At 40.0% G+C, this 20,806-nt stretch overlaps 1 protein-coding gene across 8 annotated transcripts in view; it reads left to right on the top strand.

Annotated features, from left to right (window-relative positions):
* Window positions 1-8,570: 8,570 nt before the first annotated feature.
* synrg (synergin, gamma) overlaps window positions 8,571-20,806 on the top strand; it is a 34,344-nt gene continuing 22,108 nt past the window's right edge. For 3 of the 8 annotated variants that reach the window (XM_034113012.1, XM_034113013.1, XM_034113011.1), the window contains exons 1-8: window positions 8,571-8,704; window positions 13,239-13,279; window positions 14,531-14,721; window positions 14,858-14,985; window positions 15,640-15,745; window positions 15,830-15,941; window positions 16,791-17,198; window positions 18,580-18,858. In XM_034113012.1, the coding sequence (XP_033968903.1) occupies window positions 8,670-8,704; window positions 13,239-13,279; window positions 14,531-14,721; window positions 14,858-14,985; window positions 15,640-15,745; window positions 15,830-15,941; window positions 16,791-17,198; window positions 18,580-18,858 (1,300 nt within the window). In that variant the 5' untranslated portion in view covers window positions 8,571-8,669. The remainder of the gene's footprint in view (window positions 8,705-13,238; window positions 13,280-14,530; window positions 14,722-14,857; window positions 14,986-15,639; window positions 15,746-15,829; window positions 15,942-16,790; window positions 17,199-18,579; window positions 18,859-20,806) is intronic. The other 5 variants (XM_034113019.1, XM_034113018.1, XM_034113017.1 and 2 more) reach the window with 2 other exon arrangements.

Raw genomic sequence — 20,806 nt, 5'->3', positions numbered from 1 at the left:
GAAAAACAAAAAAACTCACCTGAAAAGTGAAGAGACTTGCTTCACCTCCGTCGCACACAAATGATAAACAGGATGATTTTAAACACAATCTTTGAAAACAGTATTCAGTTTTTCTTATGCCCCCGATCACCCTCTTTTCTGACATTGCAAAGGAACAAAATTCAAGCACCCAAAAAGCACTCAAAAACTGTTTATGTGGTGCAGACTTAAACGAAGGCTCTGGGACAACTTAAATTACACTGTGATTTAAGGTGGAAATATCGAGGCACCCTGAAACTAACAGAGACAGTGATCAGCCTCTGTGAAGGCTGAAAGACTCAAGTTCCTGGAGGCCTTCACAAACAGCCCTGCACGTGAGCAGATTTGTGTGACAATCACAATAACCCTGTATTGATTTTTTTATGCATGCATTAGACATTTTTACTGGTCTTTAAAAGGAGTCTTCCATATGTTTTCCTCTACACTCAGTTAGTGCAGGCGATGAATACAGAGGGATTCATAATTTCAAGTTGTTCAAGTTGTTTATACTGTGATTGAAAAGACTGACAATCTTGAAAGGACTATGCAATGTGTCAATCGGTGTAAGAAATGCTTTGTATAACTGGATTCTGCACAGAACTCGACACACTTGAGACTGGAAATGAATATGCACTATCAGTGAAGTCACCAACAATTGCATATATACATTATATAATTATATATATATAGGCCTACTGGAGTTGCTGTTGATAAAGCTGCCTGTAAACTAACACAAGAGCAGATGGATGAATGTGTGCGTGTGTGTGTGTGTGTGTGTGTGTGTGTGTGTGTGTGTGTGTGTGTGTGTGTGTGTGTGTGTGTGTGTGTGTGTGTGTGTGTGTGTGTGTGTGTGTGTGTGTGTGTGTGTGTGTGTGTGTGTGTGTGTGTGTGTGTGTGACAAATATGCCAAAGAATAAGAGTCAACTTCAATGTACGCAGGGAGGACTGACTCACACACTTCAACTGTGGCCCTTCCCCTCCGTGTTGTTTGCACACAGGTTCAGGTGAATTTCAGGAATGGGACTCTCCCTCCTCCTCTTTCTCCTTCTCCCACTTCCTGCCTTAATGTGAAGAGATACCAAATAGGACAAACATTGTTAATAACTCCTTATCATAAATCATGCCGGCAGGAACCCCCCAGAGTCATGATGAAAATATTGACAAGTATTCAGAAACAAAACAAGTTGTGTACGTCTGGTATTTTGTGAAGGAGAGGGACATGAAAGCGGGCAGTGTTGTGACAGCAGCTGCTCTAATCATCCAGGAATCCACAGAGGCTGAGAAATGTTGGGGAGAGGAGCAGCTGCTGTGGGTACAGACGCCCACGCTCACACTACCAAGGTGTGTTCGGGCAGAAGCAAACTTTATTTGCCACAAATTTGGCCGTTGGAGCCTGTGTTTGTTCGCCCCCAACTATTAGTACTGTTAGGCAAACTCCCTTCTCTCCATTGACTTTGTATGCAAAGTTTGTCCCAACACACAGTTTCAGTTTCGGTTTGCTTGACAACGATGGGAAAGGTTGACATGGGGACCAAATTATGCATCAGGAATTATTTTAATTACACACTTTTCCAACCCTGCAAATCATTAGTGGGTCAGATCCAGTCTCCTGTTCAATATTAGGTCATTACATTTGTTATTATTATGTTGGTTGGTTGTGTGACTGTTATTATAGGCACACCTACTGCCATCTGATCAGAGGGCACTCATACTTGTGCAGGATGTGATTTTTTTTCTCCTAATGTATTATTTTTGTATAAAATGGAATCAATCATAAATCATTATTTATACTTTCTGAGAAAATGTTGATATTTCAAGTAAAAGTTGTTTTTTTCAAAATGAATACATGGCTTTGGTTATTGTGTGTGTGCAAGGCATACGATTGAAAGATAGATTGAACTATTTGATATAAATGTGGGAGGTGTTATAATACATACAAGTATTGATCCTGTTTTCTAATATTATTATAGATATAATATACATATATTCATCAATAACTGAACTAAGTCTGGGCCAATGATTTGTATCCAATAGCTGTTGGAAATATAAGATAACATAAAATGTAAGTGTACCTCAAATGTGTACTTCAGTGCAGTAGGATACTTGAGTTATTTTCCGCCTCTTCAAAGCTGTTTATAGCCTCTACAAAGATGTTGTGGTGTTGCGCGTGATAAGACAAACAGCCTCTTTGAAGTTCATAGATCTAAAGTGCATCTTACATTTCAAGCAAGGTCATTGAACCTGACTTGTTGATAGCATAATTAATTTCAGCATTGATCTGGTACACAGAGCCTTGTGTAAAAAAACTCATGTATAGCTTTTAATATGGTTATTGTAATGAAAAGAAACACAGCTTCATCTTGAAAGGGTTTTAAGTCAGCTCAATGTCCCATGGCTCTAGGGTTACATTGCATATTGCACATGCTGATCAGTTGTTCAGGAGGTGTCTTTGCAAGTTTGCAGTAATATAATGACTTATAACATCTGTTGATATCTAAATCTATATACTGTATGAGGATGAGAGGATTTCTACATTTCTATAAGGAATTGCAAAAAGGTTCATACTTACCTTGTACAGTATGATCTTAATTATTAATATAAATTCTTATCTACCTAAATTCATGTGACAAAAACAAAACAGAAAAACACCTAGAAATTTGACATGATGTAACTGCCCTATTTTGCCCACAGAAAATAACATGCAATTAAAGTGGTATGGATATGGTTGAAGATGAAAGTGTGCATCATGTAAAAAAAAAGAAAAAGAAGGGTCAACACTTTCAAACATAAAACTTACAAAAAGAACAGTATAGTGATTTCCCTTGAGAATGCCTTAACTCTGCTTTCCTATCCCTGTGTTGACCTGCAGCCTACACAGTGGAGCCCTGCTGTTTGCAGCCTTGTAATCCACTGATGTTGCTCTATTTGGTTTTCAATGAGGCCTTTGATTTCCAGACCCAGGAAGCCTCTAAAGATCTGACAGTGTCTCTTTTGCTCTTTTCTGTAAAAGAAACTGAAACACTGGAGGGCTCATTAGCATCTGTTAGAACTTGAAATACAACACTGAACTCATGACATTTAATTCAGAATTAGGGTTTGAATACAGGCTTGATTCATTAGCAGGTTCTTGAACAAATGTGCTAAATACTTTTGTATAAACAGTTTATACGTGAAAACCAATGAGTGATAATGGTAGAAGGTTTAATGTGTTGTCTGCTTTGTCTCCATGGGGATGTATTGTCAGTCTTGTCATTTGAGGAAAGAGCTTGTGCTTAAGCAGGAAGCACTTTAGGTCAGTTTGAACTTATTTGTATTTTTAGGTAGATTCATTTTATTCTTATCTTACAGCTAACTTTGTATGAAATGTTGAAAGAATACCAGCACACTTTTTAACAAACGTCAGCATGCTATTTGGCAAGCCCCCGCAGACTATTTCTTTCTGGGAAAAGTAATCTTTTAAAAAGGTTAAATTACTCTTTATTGCTCCATGTCTCACAGCAGGGGGCACCATTACTCATTTAGGAATTCCTGCTTAAAGCAATAATGCTTAACAAGAGAAAGATTCTCCTAATCCAAGTTTGGTATGATTGTTTTAACAAAACGTATAGGTAAATTCAACTAAGAACTAAACTAAAGGTTAAAACAGTATAATGACAAAGCAAATCATAAACAAATCATGTTTGGTCTCCTTTCTCTTTATCCAGTCTTGAGCCAGGTGTCAACACTCAATAGGTTTTATGACAATGACATGCGCCGTTGAGAGGAGCACAAGGAATAAATTAAGTATCCACTGCACTGTCATCTTCAAGGAAGTCTTCATGGGACTTTTCATTTATTTTCTAAGATAGCCGTGAGCTCCTGAGTGGCTGTGGTGCAGCGCTGTCTGTCTGATTAAAGCAGAACACTTCCAGGGAACAGAGGATCATTGACTCTCCCTTCACCTCCTGTGAGAGGCTTGGCATGTCTCCCAGGCAGCGGAGCATAAAACAGGGAAGGTCATGACTGATCCCGCCTCAACTTTGGCCTGACGAAGTTCATCTGGGTAAATGTTGTCAGTCAATCCATTACATTTTTAAGAAAATCTTAAACCCATAATTCAAACCATTTAATCACTTTCTTTAATGTATTGAGTTACTGAACTCTGAACATGCTTTGAGTCTGCCCACATTTGCACTCAGGCCAAGTTTAGCCTCTCAATCACCGCTAACACTCTGAGAGACATACTGTGAAACATACTGCAATAAAACCATAAATACAGCTACTGTTATCACTGATAGCAGGTATCAATACAACTCCAAAAGTTTCCTAATGACGCTTACATTGTCCGCTGCATATGCTCCTTCATATGGCGCAACAAGAATCATTTAAAGCCCAAAATCAGCAAGGCCATTGAGCTTTGTAGACTGTGCTCACAACACTGAAGCCCTATCTAGGGAAGGACACACAAACTGTTTTACCCTAAGGAGACTTAGATCAATTAGTGACCTTCTCTCAGCCGTTAGTAACCAAGGTTTCTATCTTCACAACAGTGTGCTGGGCTGGCACACTGTTGTCCAGCTCAGTGATCAGGAACTGAACAGTCTGCACTCAGTTTCAGAGAAGGGGCAATTTCAGTAGATGGCACCCTATACTATATTTTATAACCATAGCTCCAAACAATTGCAAATGCTAGCCAGATATAAAATCTATATGTTCCCCCCAACAGTGTCTTAGAAAGATATAAGCAAAAAGCTGGGAACAGTCTGTAAAAGAACAGCAGGTACACTACCTGAAAGCAATCACTAAAATACAAAAAGAAAAGGAAACCATGCGCACTAAATAGAGATACAATGTAGGAGAAGCTCTTTTAGAGAGTGTATCTCTGCTGCAGGGTGGTGAAGATGGAGATAACAGATTCATCTCGAGGACTCAAGAGGTCAACCCAAGGAGCGAGCTGCCACCCGGGGAACAGAGGCGAGGGGCAAAGAGACAGAAAGTGGAAGCTGTAGGGTGAATGTGGCCGTGTGTTTAGCAGAGGCAGAATAAAGGATACTACATCAACTCCAGCTGGGGCCCAAGGGGTTAATGGATAAGACTACCCAGCAGGGGTCAAGGGTCAGGAGGCCACTCTCTGCCAGGGCTAATTGGTCACTGCGACCAGAGTTAACGCCAACATTTCTATGGAGAAATACATACACATGTATGGAGCTGCTCTGACAGGAGAATCCATCAAAAGCCCCCATCAAGGAGGCCTCTGTTGTGCTGCTGCACAGTCATGGAGATCACTCAGGCCTCCAGAGTAACAATCAGCACCCTTCACCGTACATCGCCAGCAGCACCACCTACAGTGACAGCCAGGCCGCACGCGTGAAAAGATTGCTGGCTTTTGATCTCAAGTTTTTCTGTTCAATTTAGCTCATTAGCATTCACTATTGTAAGGACAAGAAAACACAGCATTAATATGAATGTGAGAAGAAGTCATTTGAATTTACATACTTCCTTAACAGGTGAACGTTTTGGAGAGCAAACATGTCTTTATATTATTTGAATCATGTGATGAAGAGATTTCTTTTCTGAATAATGGTCCATTTAGGTTATTTTGATATCTTTAGCTTTGACATCTTCACAGACTCTTGCTTCCATTGACGAGACTTAGGTTGTGTCCTTGTGTGTTTATTTGAGCTATTTTAGTCTAACATAATTTATATGGACCATATGGTAATAGAACTATTATTACTGATCAGTTAAATAAGAAGGAACATTTTTGGGTAAAACCTAATACACATCAAGTGCGAGAGGCTCATGACTTCAATAATAATAATAATTACTTAGATTTATATAGCGCCTTTCAGGGGACATTCATCTTGGCTGCTGTATATGATACCTTACTTTGAGGAATAGCAGCATTCTTTTTCCTTTTGAGAAAATGTATTCAACAACTTAAATCCATCCATGTTAAATTACAATCCTGTTGGGAATTACCACATTACAGTCCTACTTGTTTGTGCTTACAGAAACGGTCCTTCTCCAGCAGATATATGAAAGCAGACGTCTGGTCTAAAACTACAATTCTTCACAGTGAAGCTCAAACTTAACATTTTTCAGAGGCAGGACTTTCATTATCACCAGTGTGGTATGTTTGTAAGTGTTCTCATTACAACAGTTTGAATACATTTTCTGCTGCTCTTTATTGCTTCCATTGAGACTCATCAAAAAGACGATTAGGCCTCGTCAGTCTCCTGTCCCCTCCTCTCCTCTGAGGGCAGATCGTGGGCTTCCTCCCTGCTGTGTGTGCCGGGTTTAGCTGGAGGCCGGCCGACTCCGTCAGTCAGTCATGTCCCCTCGACGCTTGGATCTGGACGGGCTGTGGGCAGCCCCCCAGAGAGGAGGCCCGGCGAGAAAGGTGAACATTAACCCGGGTCCCATTCTGGGCATCCCACCATTCCCCATAAATCATTAACACATCCAGCATCAAGCCTGTGACAGCATCAGCATGACAACATCAATCTGTCAGGATTTCTCTATAACAGGTTTTCAGCCCCACATGCAAATGAATTGGTGAATTTAGACCCTAGTGAACACAGACATTTTCACCCAGAAACACATCTAAAACAACTCATGGTCCTACTATTTGATGCTGGTTTATTCTATATGATTTATTTCAGATAAAATGCCACGTAAAGCCACAAACAACCGTAATTTCTTTGGTGTTTTACCTGGATATTGTAAAAATGAATTTCCTCTAAACATTTACAAGGTCATTAAAGGGTACATACGTCTGGCATTAGGCCATGACAGGCTTTTAAGGCCTGTGGAGATTTATCACAGTCTGGTCATGCTCCTGACAGCTGCCTCAAGTTGTAGATGAAATATGAGAGGAGATTGAATTTTAATTATCTTCTTTTTCTTTGCCTCACTTTAATATCTTCTTAATTATTAGTGACATCCTTTAGTTTAGTTTTTTTGATCAACTTACATGTAAAATACGCACTCAAATATTCCCTTTGTCTTCAAAACCTTTGTTTTAAATGCCCACCAAGAACTATGAAATTGTATGAAAACTCTATGAATTGTATTGTATTTTGTAAACACATTTTATTTGCTTAATCCATTTATTAAAAATTGTAATGTATTGCTGTAATTATTCCCAAAATATTATCTGACTTGTATTAGACTGTATTTATTACACTTTTTTAAATGCTTGATGGACAGTAAATGAAATAAGATCAAAATGGTTCAATTAAAACTGCAGTTTTGTACTTTTAGAGTCACTCTGAAGCCTAAAAGGCCACATCAGTCCCTCTGTCATGCATAATGGACTCTGAATCATTGCTGTTGAATGGAGCAGAGGTATGGGAAGGTTGAGGGCAGACCAGGTGATGGATAGCAGCGGGGCTTGTCATCCGCTGTCTTACACTGCTCTCATTAAGCTGTAAATCTTTCACAACAACAGCCGCAATGAGACAATGCCAGAGAGGCTTTTCCTTGTAGCTCCACCTTGTCATTGGTGTAACAATGAAACTGCAAACTGAATCACTTTGTCAGGACGCACAATGGCCTAAATAATTCAAGCAGCCGGTAAAAATGTTGGACAACACATTAGATGCTATTTACAGTTGACATGAAAGCATTGTAATGGCTCTTTGGTAGACATTAACATATTTAAATAAACATGTTGTATTGTATTGATGTAAAGAAATACAGAAATATTGTCTGCTCCCATGGAGGTCAATTGTGTAGCTAAAGCCCAGGTTAAGGGAGTTTACAAAAAACAAAACAAAATGTCACTAAAATAAATATATTTCACCCTTTTCAATAATAATCACCCAAACATAACCTAAACATAAGTATCCATTTGTTTTATTATGAGCTGAAAAAAACTAGAAACAACATTTCATATTATGAACACTTTTGTCACTTTGAAGCTTCTTTTGAGAGATTTCAAGTAGAAAAAAATGTGTTTGAAAATGCAAGTGTGCTGCAGAAAGATGCCCCTTCAATATTTAGTAATCTGACTCCATCTGATGGAACATGCAGAACACAGATTTCAATCATTCTCATCTTTGTCCAAAATCACAAGAGGATATGTCTGTCTAGAAATAGCTACACTGCAACACATTTCAGACTGCACACACTGCATACAGGTTTCGTTATAAAAGAGGAGCAAAGACCCTTTGTATGTATATGACTGTGCATGAACAACGCTGCCAATAAGCTAAACACTGACATCTGCTGGAAGATAACCTTCATTGCAGTAAATATCAAGTTATGTTAATCGATATGTTAGGCCCTGTTTTATGTCTTGCAGGTAGAAAAGAAGCTCAGGTGATGAAATATTTAAAAGAAATAGAAAATGCATTGGAGCCTTACTGATGAATATTATATTATATTAAAAAGTGTCACCTAGTGCTTGAATTGTGTGTTTCTCATTTTCAAAACAAGACATTTCCACCCAAAAACTTACATAAAGAAGGCACACATTGGTGCATACAATGAATTAGATTAGGTTGTTGTCCAACAGGTTAATAACTGCCCCCCCATGTGAAAACAACACCCCGGAAGCAGGAAGTAAGCTTTGCCTGAGAGGCTGTACTCAGGGCTTCGCCTCCGACACACACCCTACGTCACGCCTGACGTCATCTTCCTCCTAGTGACTGACTGCTGTTATCAAGATGGCGCTGCGGCCAGGATCTGGGGGAGGCGGCAGGTATTTTAGCCTTTAAAAATCAACTCTGTCGCTTAAATGTTAACCATTTGTGAATTATCCGCCTCTGAGTGGCGTTTAGCAACACATTAATCCCAAAGAATGGCCTCCAAGACAGCGACTAAAGGTTGTTCTGTTGTCGGGTGCAGGGTGATGAGATGAGATGAGATGGTTGTCAGGTGTCACAGCTAACGTAAGCTAGCTGGTTTTGTATGCTCAGAGTGTACCAACATAATGCCAAAATGTCCGTATTTTAACAAAGAACACGTGTCATGCTTTGTGTAACCGTTACTGTCACGAACTCTCGCGGTATCTGGTGATATGTCATGATGTATATAGAAAGCAACGCATATTAATCTCTTATAGCATCGTCAGGAAAGTAGCTAGCACCTGTGCAGTCAGGCCCCTGGACGGCTGACAGTCTACCTGGTCTTATGAACTTCATGACTATTGCATACATTATCTGCCATTGGGGTATTACGTATCTGTAAAGTGCTTAACAAAATGAAGCAGATGGGAAGTGCAGGTAGCTGCTGATTTAGTTAATAATTTACCTTTCAACATATTAAGGGCAACTCCATATCTTTTAAAGAGTAATTATTTAATTAATCACGCACTTAACCAAGTGTCACATGCACACTCCTCCTCTCTAACCATCAAATCGTTTTACATCTTGAGGAGATTTACAGGTGTGTTAATAGAGCAGTATTATTATGATGGTCTGCAGCCTCATGATTATTTCATAAGCTGAATTCGAGCAGCTTTAATAATAAATATGCTCTGACTACAAGCATCTCAACTAGCCCTGTGATACTGATCTGACAGCTGAAACCAAAACCCTCAAGGCTGTGGATGAGTGTGGGCACTGAGTAGTAGGAAAAAGCAGGTGTAATGTGAAGACCTGGAGATAACAACAGTTGTATGGTTGACAGTATTTGACTTGTGCTGTCATTTCTGTGAAATTGTCCCTATTGTTTGCTTAAATTATGGGCACTTAATGCAACTTTTTGACCAAACAATGACCGGATATTCAATCACAGGAAGGTGTTACTGGTAATTTTGCACTGCCTCTCTTTAAGTCACAGTCAGAAACGGTCAGAAATGTAAATATCCTCTCCAAGCTGTCCTGCTATGGTGTTAAGGTAGGCCTTTGTCCAAATGTTTCTTATCAATGAGTAGGACTCTTGTATGGAAATATTGGATTTGTAGTCCAAAGTTTAGAAGTTCCTTCACCTTCAATATTATTTTAATAGCTGGATTTGTGCAAAACAGACCTTAATGGAATAATCCAAATAGAGTAGGACAACTCATTTTTCTCAGAATCATCCCCAGTCATGTGTACAAACTGATATTATCCATGTTGGTCATTCTTTACTCTTTACAATTGTTTTCACTACTGCTAAAAATACCTCACCTTTATCTGGGAGATGTCTGTCTGTCACATTAAGTCTATATACTTCTACCCTGGTGCATCTGTAATCTGGTTCATATTCAAATCTGTTTACATTTCAATGTAATGAAGGTAAATGAAGGAATTCAGTTTTGGAAAAGGTTTAGTTCAGTGTTTTTTCCTGCCGTGCACGATTTGATAAAAAATACAGAGATAATACATAAAAAATCTGTCTGGAGAGAGTACAAAGCCATGAGGTAGAGCAGTGTTGCGACTTACAAAACCTGCTAGACAGCTGCATCTACTTTTGTGGGTGTTTTTAGAGTTTATCTTTCAATGAATGTCCACGTAGTGACTGTATTCCTCCCACGGAAACAGCAACACAAATGCATGATGCATCTAGAGTTGTGTCCGCTGATGATCACTCCATGCATGCAGATCTCTCGGTCTTCTACAGGCCAGGTGATTGTCAGACAGTTGACATTATGAATGTCAGATGATGCTCTATTTTGCTTTTAGTGTATTGTTCTCTTTTGGAATGGTTGGTATTTCCACGTGTGAATTATAACTAGATATCTGTTTTGGAGAACTGGGTAATTGACAAATACAATCACAGCCTTGGTTGTAATTTTGATGTCATGTAGGTAGATATGTAGTTGTTGATTTTGCATGTCGGTGTCAATCAGATATCATAAAGCTCAAAAACATTTAGTATTTCATTAAATAAAAAGGAGAAAATAAACAAAAACCTTACATTTTGAGTAGCTGAAACCACAACATTTTACTTAATTATTCATCCATTTTCTCAATAGTTACAGACTTCCTACAGTATCAAAAACATCGTGCTCATAATATTCTCTTTCAAAGGGTCTCAGTCTGTATTCCCCTAACTAATGTATATTCCACCAAAGGAGCAGCTTCAGAATAATATGAAATCATTCTTGTTTAAGCGTCCTTGGTGATGATGACATTGACAGTAACCCCTGACCCTGCTGGTGTCCTCGGGTCTTTATGAACAGTTGTATGATAGCAGGGGGATGATCAGAGGCCTTTTACAAGGCGTCAACAGCTGCTCGCTGCTTATCTCCTTCCATGTTAATCTGCCCAGCCTTGACCTGTTATTTGCTGCAGGATGGTGGGCAGCAGAGCTGTAGTGCTCCTATAAAAGCTTGTTAAGCTGCTGGTCTTACAGGCAGCAGATGTGAGTGTGAAACCCCCCCGAGTCAAGCACCATCACTGACTGAAGCTAACGCCCTATTGCATCAGTGCTGTGAGGGGAACCACTTCTTCGTGCTAATAGGATAATGTTGTTCAATTATTATTTTCAAATGGTGATTGTAGGAGCTTTAAAGTGTTTATTTATTAATGTTATAATATATTTTTGTGTAATGCATTGTGTCCTCTTTATATATACTTTTGCTGTGTACTCTTTAGAATATAGCTGAATTGATTAGCTTTTGATGAGTTTGATGAGTATGTTTTGGTCATTTAGCAGCAGAAATGACAGAAATGCTGTTCCAAAGTTCTCAAATAAACAGTATTGTGTATTGGCTGCTTTCCTCTGTTTAATATCTCTGTAAATACATTGTAAATCATTGTTTTGCTTTCCAGACAACACAAGTAGGGACATGATGACCATGGTGATTGATCCTGATTCTAATCTTAAAATACAACCCTAGTGTACAGTTTTCAACCTTTGCAGTGCACAAAGATACACACTTTCCTCATAATGTTAAATGAACAAAGCTTCCTTAAAGGTAGGGTAGGTAAGTTTGAGAAACCAGCTCGAGTGCGCTAGAATTTGAAAATACACAACCGGAGAAAATCTGCCACTTCCTTATAGAGCCCCTCCTCCAACACACACGAACGTGCACATGACCAATGAGGGCACGAGATAAGTTTGTGCACAGATGGAAGGCTGACAGGCAGGTAGGCCATCCAGTTATTTTAGCCGGGCCGGCTAAAATGATTGGTCGTACTTTTTACCGTATTACGGCTTCCACAGATGACATTTTTTTATAGAGTTTTTGTCAAAGAACTTAAGATATTCATTGCTATCGGGATGTTAAGAGCATTCCATGGAATATAACAATAAGTGTATCTCGAGGCTGTTTCTCAAACTTACCTACCCTACCTTTAAGTACATTTTTCATTTTATAGTCAAACTCCAGTCTAAGTCATTCCTTATTTGCCTCAGGGGGTTTGTAATTGCTTTGGCTATAACTTGGACTGTCTGGTGAAGAGTTCCCTGCTTCCCCTTTGTTAGTTATGTTGGTAAAGTTACTAATATGATAATGTCACTCACACATTGGAGTAGTGATGCTCAAACCCAGCTTAGAGTCATTCTGGGATGGCTCTTTCTTCGGTTTGTCTCTGCATCCCCAGTTCCAGCCTGAAGAACTGGGCTGTAAGAAGTTATTTGACAAATAGCTGAAGGCCTGTGTGGGTTGGCTTTGGTTAGATTGACTTGGCCGTCGTGTAGAGACTCTGATTATTTCCTAAAGGCATGTTTCACAGCACAGAGTCCAAGTCGTCTGTACAAACGACACTCTACCATTCCTGCAGATTGTCTGGCATTGATAACAACATTTCAAAGATTTGGTGTTTGGAAATCAAGCTTAAATCTGGTCTTTGTAAATTAATTATTTTTGTCAACAGCTCTTACAGTACAGGCAGGCATTTACACTCAATTACACAATCAAACCTAATCCAATCACATAGTTTGAAGAGGTAAAGGCACCTTTTATTCAGTCAAATACAGTTTCAAATGTCATTAACTTTGGCTAAATAATCTCTCTATAATAACAAGCTCTTTCGTTTGTTTTGTAATAATATGACAGTGTACAGTATACAATTATATTTACTCTTGAATACTATCTTGTTATACAGCACACATGTAACAGCAATCACTAGTTAGGAAATCTAAATGCAGTCATGACTTTCCCTTTAAGAAGGCTTCTGATTGCCCGCCTCATATCCACAGGGAGTGCACAGGCGCAGTTTATGAAGTACTGATGACTTTTACTTTGCATTGTGTTACAGGGGGACATGTTGCTGTTTTAGATAACCTTAATGTATTATCTGTGCGTTTCTTTAGTTTGGCCTTCAATCATATAACCTAATTTCCTGTTTGTTTTCTTCCTTTAGTTTTATGTATCCTGTTGGAGGGGGCTTGGGACCGCCACAAGGTGAGTCACTCTGCTGCAGTCAGTAGTGGCAGCCTATTCATACAACATGTTGTGAGACGAGATGGTTATTTTTAAGGAGGAAAATGTGTCTGATTAACTGTCACACTTCTAGTCTATTGACTTCCAAATACTTGCTCTTAAATATAAGGCTGTTTTCGTGCGGGACAGTCATAGTGCAGACAGATGTTTATTCCCCTCCTGTGTACTGACAGCCCGGCTTCAGTTAACCGTAACAGAAAACATTTGTTGCTTCTTCCACTGAAGTGAAAACTGCTCTCTTTTAAAGGCTCTAGGCATGGAGTCCTTGCACAACCTATGGCCACTGCCCAATTTGGACCATATTTGACCAATTTGATTATCAGAAGCCTAAACATAAATGGAACAAGCTTTTGTTCTGAATTTTAAATGTGACTCATCTAGCAAAATGTGACTCATCTAGCAAAGTGTCCGAACATTTGGGTGAAATTTTCCTTTTGAAAAACAAACAAGTTACACTGTTTTTAATTATTGTCATCATTAACATTTTTACGTAACAAGTTATTTACAAGCTTACACAAACAAATCTTTTTACATTTTAAATCAGATCACAACTTGCACTTTCACAGATTACGTACAAATGATCCAAAATGTTGCTGCTTGAGATCACTGTGGGTCAACAGGTCAGAAGTAAAGAGCAGCATGAATCAAAACATTGAAGCGCATTCCTTTGTCGCCCACTATTGAGCTGTGCTAGCTTGTCATATCTAGGCAGTTTACTTTGCAGTAATACTCGATAAACTATCCACACTCCACTGGGGGAAAAACGTCTCTGAGGGGTCATTACATGCTCCCATTAGCATTGTCATTTTAGACTGAGTAGATTGTGTGCAGCCACCTAAACAAGCCACTTATTCAGCCCTGTTGGGCCGTAACATGAGGAATCATGCCGGTCGCTCGGCTCTGGCTGTCAGCTCACACAGCATCTGGGAAAACAAACAGACACTTTTCTATTTCTTCCCTTGGTCCTCTTGTTTTCCTCCAAGCTGTCACACTAGTCACCACAAAAGCAGATTTGGTTGTTGCTGAACCCGTGTATTTTCCTAGCTGCCTAGGAAATTGATTTGCAATTTTGAATGATGTTCAGACTCTGGAGTTTTAAAGTTATCACAATCTGCAGACATGTTTTAAGTTTTTCTCAGTGTTATCTAAATTAAGCTTACTGTCATGCTTCACATTTTAATGTCATATTCTGTTCCTTGTGTGTTTCTTTAGGCATGGTACCCATGCAGCAACAGCAGCAACAGCATCAACAACAGCAGCAACAACAGCAGCAACAGCAGCAGCAGCAGCAACAGCAGCAACAGCAGGGCTTCCCTATGGTTCCAGTCATGCAGCCCAACATGCAGGGCATGATGGGAATGAACTTTGGGGGACAGATGCCCCAAGGAGCAATGCCCATGCAGGTGAGCTTGTGTTTCTGTATTGGAGTGCATCTTATTTCTGTTCTTGAATCTGTGTTCACTTTCCCTTACTGTAAGCATGAACTATATATAATAATAGTAATTCAATATATTTCTGATTTCTTTTTGCATCTCACAGGGTGGAATGACTATCGGGATGCAGACCCCTGGGATGCAGTTCATGGGTCAGCCACAGTTTATGGGTATGAGACCTGCTGGACCCCAGTACACGGCGGACATGCAGAAACAAATGGCAGAGGAGCACCAGTAAGAAACCGTAACACTGACATCATGGGTCTGCTTTGTGTTTGTTTGTGCGTTAGCATGAATGCTCACATATATCTCAGCGTTCTGATGTTAGGATTTAGCTCTAAGCTCTGCTGTTCCAAAAATACAGCCTCACACAGAGCCGCTTGCATGGCTGTCAACTCTTAATCTTGTTGAGTTGTTTTCCAGAACTAAAATGTTACCATGACACTGACTCTCTTTACGCTCCAGTGCTGCTGCTATTACCACTAATTTGATAACTCTCCATAGCATTTTCATGTTATACCATATCTTTTTTTTTTTACAAGGGGGGGGGGGGGGGGTGTCAATATGCTGACTCATTCTTAAGCTAACCTGAACCCCCCCACAAATAATTGTCATTTAAGTTAATATACAGTGCTTATGGTTTTATATTAAATGGAAAGAATGGTTATTATTGTATTGGTTACAATCATACTCGGAATCAAGAAGGAGCTACTGTTTGACGGACATCCTACTTTCTTCCATTTCATTTATGAACGTATCAATGAAATTGCATACAGTATTTTTACTCTGTGTTTTGCTCTTTCAAAAAACCTAATCCACATATTTTGCCATTTTCCCAAACTATTGAACTTCTCTCCCCATAATGTCGGTACTCTTGCTGCCCTTTAGGAAACGTCTGGAGCAGCAGCAGAAGATGCTGGAGGAGGACAGGAAGAGACGACAGTTTGAGGAGCAGAAACAGAAGCTGAGGCTGCTCAGCAGTGTCAAACCCAAGGTGAGTTTCTCTCCACATCCTGTCTCTTTTTAATGCCGCTCGTATACATGACCCTCTGGTCTCTCGATCTTCTGTTGTACTCAGACAGGGGAGAAGAGCCGCGATGACGCACTGGAGGCGATCAAAGGCAACCTGGATGGCTTCAGCAGAGACGCCAAGATGCACCCCACCCCATCATCACAGACCAAGAAGCCAGGTACCCTCACTCAGCACGTTTACCTTAAATCATGATGTTTTATTCCTGTTGTTCTCTTCCATCAGCAAATCGCTCTCTGTTCAAATGCGCCTGTACAACAATATGAACTGGATTAGAGGCAGATCAGCATGATGACTGCTCAGCCGTTTGAGTTCTGTTTCATTTTCATCACATAATCTTGATCCCATTTCTTTTACTTCCCATTATATTATTTTCCCTCACTTCATTAGTACACCTGAACTGTCTTTAGTTTACTTGTTTAATAAAATGTCTCGTTATAAATCTCAGTGTTCACGTTCTGAAGAATTAACATTGTCTTAACAAAATATATTTCCCTCCCTTAACTTACTCATGTGCGTACAGGAAACTGTAGTTTTCAAAACATCTATTTTTATATCTTCGTTGAAACTGAAACTCAGTTGTGTCTGCTCCTTGCCACAGGTCGAATATGTCTTGAGTTGTGAAGAGTTTCACATTTTTACTATTTATTTTTGTAGCTACACAAATTTCATAAGAAAAAGAAAAGAGAACATTTAAAAATGTAATAAATGTAAGTTGCACAGCTATGTTTTTTGTTCTTATCTCATTAATAATCTCAAGGCCCTTTAGATGAATCTTGTGATCCACCCTTACAACCAGTTTGTTTTAGAATCATTATTCTGGCAGCTTTTACAATTTGATTATCGTTCGTCAGTTTAAACGCTTGTACTTTGTATTAAATCTAAATATTATTGAATTTGCAGTTCTGCAATTTCCTTTTCGTATCTTATGGCAGCCCGTTATTCATTCTTCATTGTAGTGTGTGTCATGTGTTGTGCCATCATCATCATTATTTCTTCATTTTTGCAGACTCATCGCCACCACACCTGTCTGTCACCACTCACTCCCTCCCCCCAGCTTTGTCCGAGGACACTGATGAGTTTAGTGACTTTCAGGGGCCTGTAGACGGCCCTGCCTCCTTCCCTCCGTCTTCCTCCACCTTCGGCTTTTCATCTCAGGCCCTCGCCCAGCCTTCGTCCTCTGCCCCCCCGACAGGTTTCTGTCAGGACGATGACGAGTTTAGTGACTTTGTTCAGGGTCCTCTCAATGCTTTCCCTCCCTCCAACTTCCAAATGTCCTCTGAGGCCCAAGTCCAGCCTTCAGGTCTGTCCTCCACCTCTTCCTCCTCCCTCCCTCAGTCCCTCCCCGCCTCTGTGTCCATTCCCACTGATACCCAACACTCTGCTGTCAACACCAGCACCCAATCTACATTTCAAGGTAACTCCTTTTTCTTTGTTGACACCCCCCCTTCCCATCCTCATAGTTTACACTCAACCATTAACACTTTGAGTGAATCCAGAGGTTTTCTTTACGTATAGTGCTGCTTTCGTTGCTGATGCTTAATATTTCTGGATTGTGAGTTGGTTTTGGCCTGCGTTACAGTGTGAGAGCATGCAACCAGCACAGCAGATGGCCTCATTACCCGAACCTTTAAAGCTACCAGACACCTCAAATAGGAACAACAAGGATACGTAATCAATAAGAAGCCCATCTTGCTTCATCATTAGAAAGTGAAAATGTTTCTCAGTAGGTTTCAAACATATCGTAGCTGAATCCATCATTCAAACTGAATCTGTTTTTGGTTTTGATAGAAGACTGTCACACTCATGTGTCATCTGCCGTCTAATCTCTGGGATGAGCAGCTGCTCCGTGACAGCTCTCGGCCTCTAAACTATGAATGACAGGAAAGAGAGATCACCTTCTGTCCAGAGAAATACAACAGCTAGCCCTCAATCAAGTCTCATCCCCCAATTCCTCTGAGAGATTTCTGACCTAGTTGTTTAGCATCTTGAATAAGAAGATTAGATGGTCTCAGGATCAAGGAGAGAGACTTAAGGAATATTTCAAGAAGCTTACTGTGAAAAATTATCAATTTTTTCTTATTCAGATGATAAAGAATCAAAGTTGAAGGTTGCACAAGACATTTTACACTGTTTATTGGCTCTTTGAAAATCAAGGAATAATACACATGTAGAGCAGAAAGCACATACATATACTGTAACCATCAAGATATAAAGGTTGATATTTGCTAAGCTAACATTTCTTACTTTTGGTGGGGTATTAACCTACTACTCTTTAACCATGCTAATGAGCCCAGCCTCAGTTCATTTATGGACATGTTTGGATCTGCAAGCATGTAATCATCAAGCTAGAGGAAGGTTATTTGAGAGGGAATATTATGTAAACCAGCATCAACAAGACACACAATTTGGTTTTAAAATAGCTGGGAGATTTTTGTTGAAACCTTCAATTGCCTTTTGATTATTACTGCTATGAGCCATTAGAAGTCAGGAAACAGGAGAACTGCCTTTCCTAGATGTGACTCTGCCACATTGATAAAACAGCTCTACATCTCTGAACAGGAATGCTTTGATATATTACACAAGACCTTTTATTGAAGGTGTGGTTCTTTAGCAAATAAGTAAAAACTTAAATTGACTGTTAATCAAAAAAAGGGCCAAAAAGTAAATACTGTATCTCCCTAATCCCCCTAAAGCAACAACAAGTGTAACTTGGCTTTAGAAAATGTTTAATCTTCAACTGCTGTGTAAAGCCAGTGTGTGTTATCAAGAAACCTGTTCCTCATTCATCCCCTCAGGCCCGTCCCTGGAAGAGAAGCTATTCTCCTCATGCGATCTTTCTGCTGATAGGACGGCGCAGTTTAGCTTTAAATCCAGGCAGAGTCTGGCTGAAATGGGTCCTAGAACTAAAGTTACAACCCAGTTTCACTCCAGCAATAAAGCGAGGAACTGGGCTGCGGCCCCCGAGGACTTGAGCTCTGTCTTCATCTCAGAAAAGCTACCTGAGGCTCCGGTGTCAGCGCCAGGCGCCCCCCCATCAGCTGCTGCCTCGTCTCCTCAAACCTGTAGTGACAGTGGTGAGAGAAGTGCCTGCTTATTAGATTTCATAGCTTCTTCTTCTCTCCCTTGCTTTGCTGCACACAATCAAGGCAGTAGTTTTCTTTCTGTCCTCTGGAAATATTTTCACTCTTTCTAACCCTGACCAAATAATCCTGTACCTTTTGCAGCAGCTAAATCTATTCTATCTCTTTGGATCAGGGGTGGTGAACCTTTTTCCTCTCAAGGGCCATTTCAATTTTTTCAACATCCTCCGAGGGCGGTACAAATTATTGACCTCTGCTTAAAAATACTAAAATCACAGCCCATTCATTTCGCCTTTCTTTCATGCTGTGCAAAGAAAAAGCAACCTCTTAATCCAGATATCTTACCATGACTCGGGTATGCATGCACGTGCACGGTTGTGGCATGACCACCAAAACGGAAAGATATGGACACAAGATGTGTGCAAATGTATTTAGTATCCTATCCATGTGAACATGATTTAAGTGGGGGGGGGGACCTAACCTCCTCTAGGGTGGTCTGGGGGCATGCTCCCCGGGAAGATTTTTTAATGTTGAAGTTAAAAGCATCAATCTGGTGCACTTTGAGAGCAACATTAGGAGATCTATGGATACATCTCTCAACATCCATATGAAACAGAACTGTAAGCAGATTTTATTTTTCTTTATGGATATTTTACAAATCACTCTCCTTTTTAAACTTTTTTTTACATATAGTATTTTATACCTGTTTACTTTATTCTTTTATTTTTTTATAACTATAATGATCATATAAAGATGTGCCTTTACCTCACTGGTTGTAGAAAAAGCTTCTTATATTCGTTAGCATAGCTAGCTAACCAGATAACAACAAAGTTATTGACTGTATGATCAGTATGACAGATGAACAGATCGCCACTGGGCTTTCAACTAAAGACACAGCCACGCAAAAACTGCGGCATGTGTACGGCTCCTTATCTGAAGTGCCGGGGCGGCGTTCTGGTGCTCTCCGGCAGAACTACACCCCTGTCAGACGAGACATATACCATGTGATGACACGTTAGGCTCGTGTTGTGTTCAAGGACCCTGACCTTGGCCAGGAAAAACAGGCACTCGCTTGTTTAATTATTTTGCGGTCTAGATTTCTAGAATTTTTTTCTTTTTTGCGTGTGTTTTATAAATTACCTCGAGGGCCGTACCAAATGGTCTCGCGGTCCGTATACGGCCCGGAGGTTCCCCACCCCTGCTTTGGATCATAATTGGTTTAACATCATATTCTCCACTGGTCATTATACTATTTTAGTTTCTGAAATGAAATCATGCTGACATTTTCTTCACCTCTGAGATTATCATGCAGTGGCGGGATCTTTACATCTTCTCCTAGTCTCTGCTCTTATTTCACCCCGCTTGAAACCTTTGTCCAAATCTCGGTGGACGGGCCTTTTTATGTTGCTGCTCTCCGCACACATTGTGGAAATGGTCTGTTAAATTCCTGAGGTGATAACTCAATAATCTGCTGTCTGTTCCCCCGCTGAGTAACACCCTCTGGCGCATGCTGACTGCTTTGGTTTAACAGGGATGCGCACAGGGATGGAGCCCAAACATAATCCGAGCTGATTGTGCATGCCACTTGGCCAATCCTTTGTGCTGTTATTTGTTTGTCTGTGTCCGTGTCCTCCGTGATATCGAGGGAAATAAAGAGGCGCCTCATGGAGACGGGGGAGATTTGTAATAACATTCATTTAACTGCCCAAGACTGATGGGAGTAAACAGATGCCTTGCACAATAACAGATGCCTTGTTAGGGACTGGAAACAAACTATAGCTCTTTTTCTTTTTAAATGATTATTAATCTATTGCAGAAAAAAGTTTTTTTGGGTCAATGTAAAGCAAAATCTGATTTTTTTTAGTCTTTTTTACAAGACAATCTCCTGTCTCCCCCCTCCTTGAGTCTAAGAATGTCTCTCAGAGTGATTTATAGATGTCTG

The sequence above is a fragment of the Trematomus bernacchii genome, unplaced genomic scaffold, assembly GCF_902827165.1.
Source record: "Trematomus bernacchii unplaced genomic scaffold, fTreBer1.1, whole genome shotgun sequence".
In the NCBI taxonomy this organism is placed as follows: Eukaryota; Metazoa; Chordata; class Actinopteri; order Perciformes; family Nototheniidae; genus Trematomus; species Trematomus bernacchii.
Note: the sequence above shows the minus strand (reverse complement) of the source record. Positions and strands in the feature narration are given on the sequence as shown.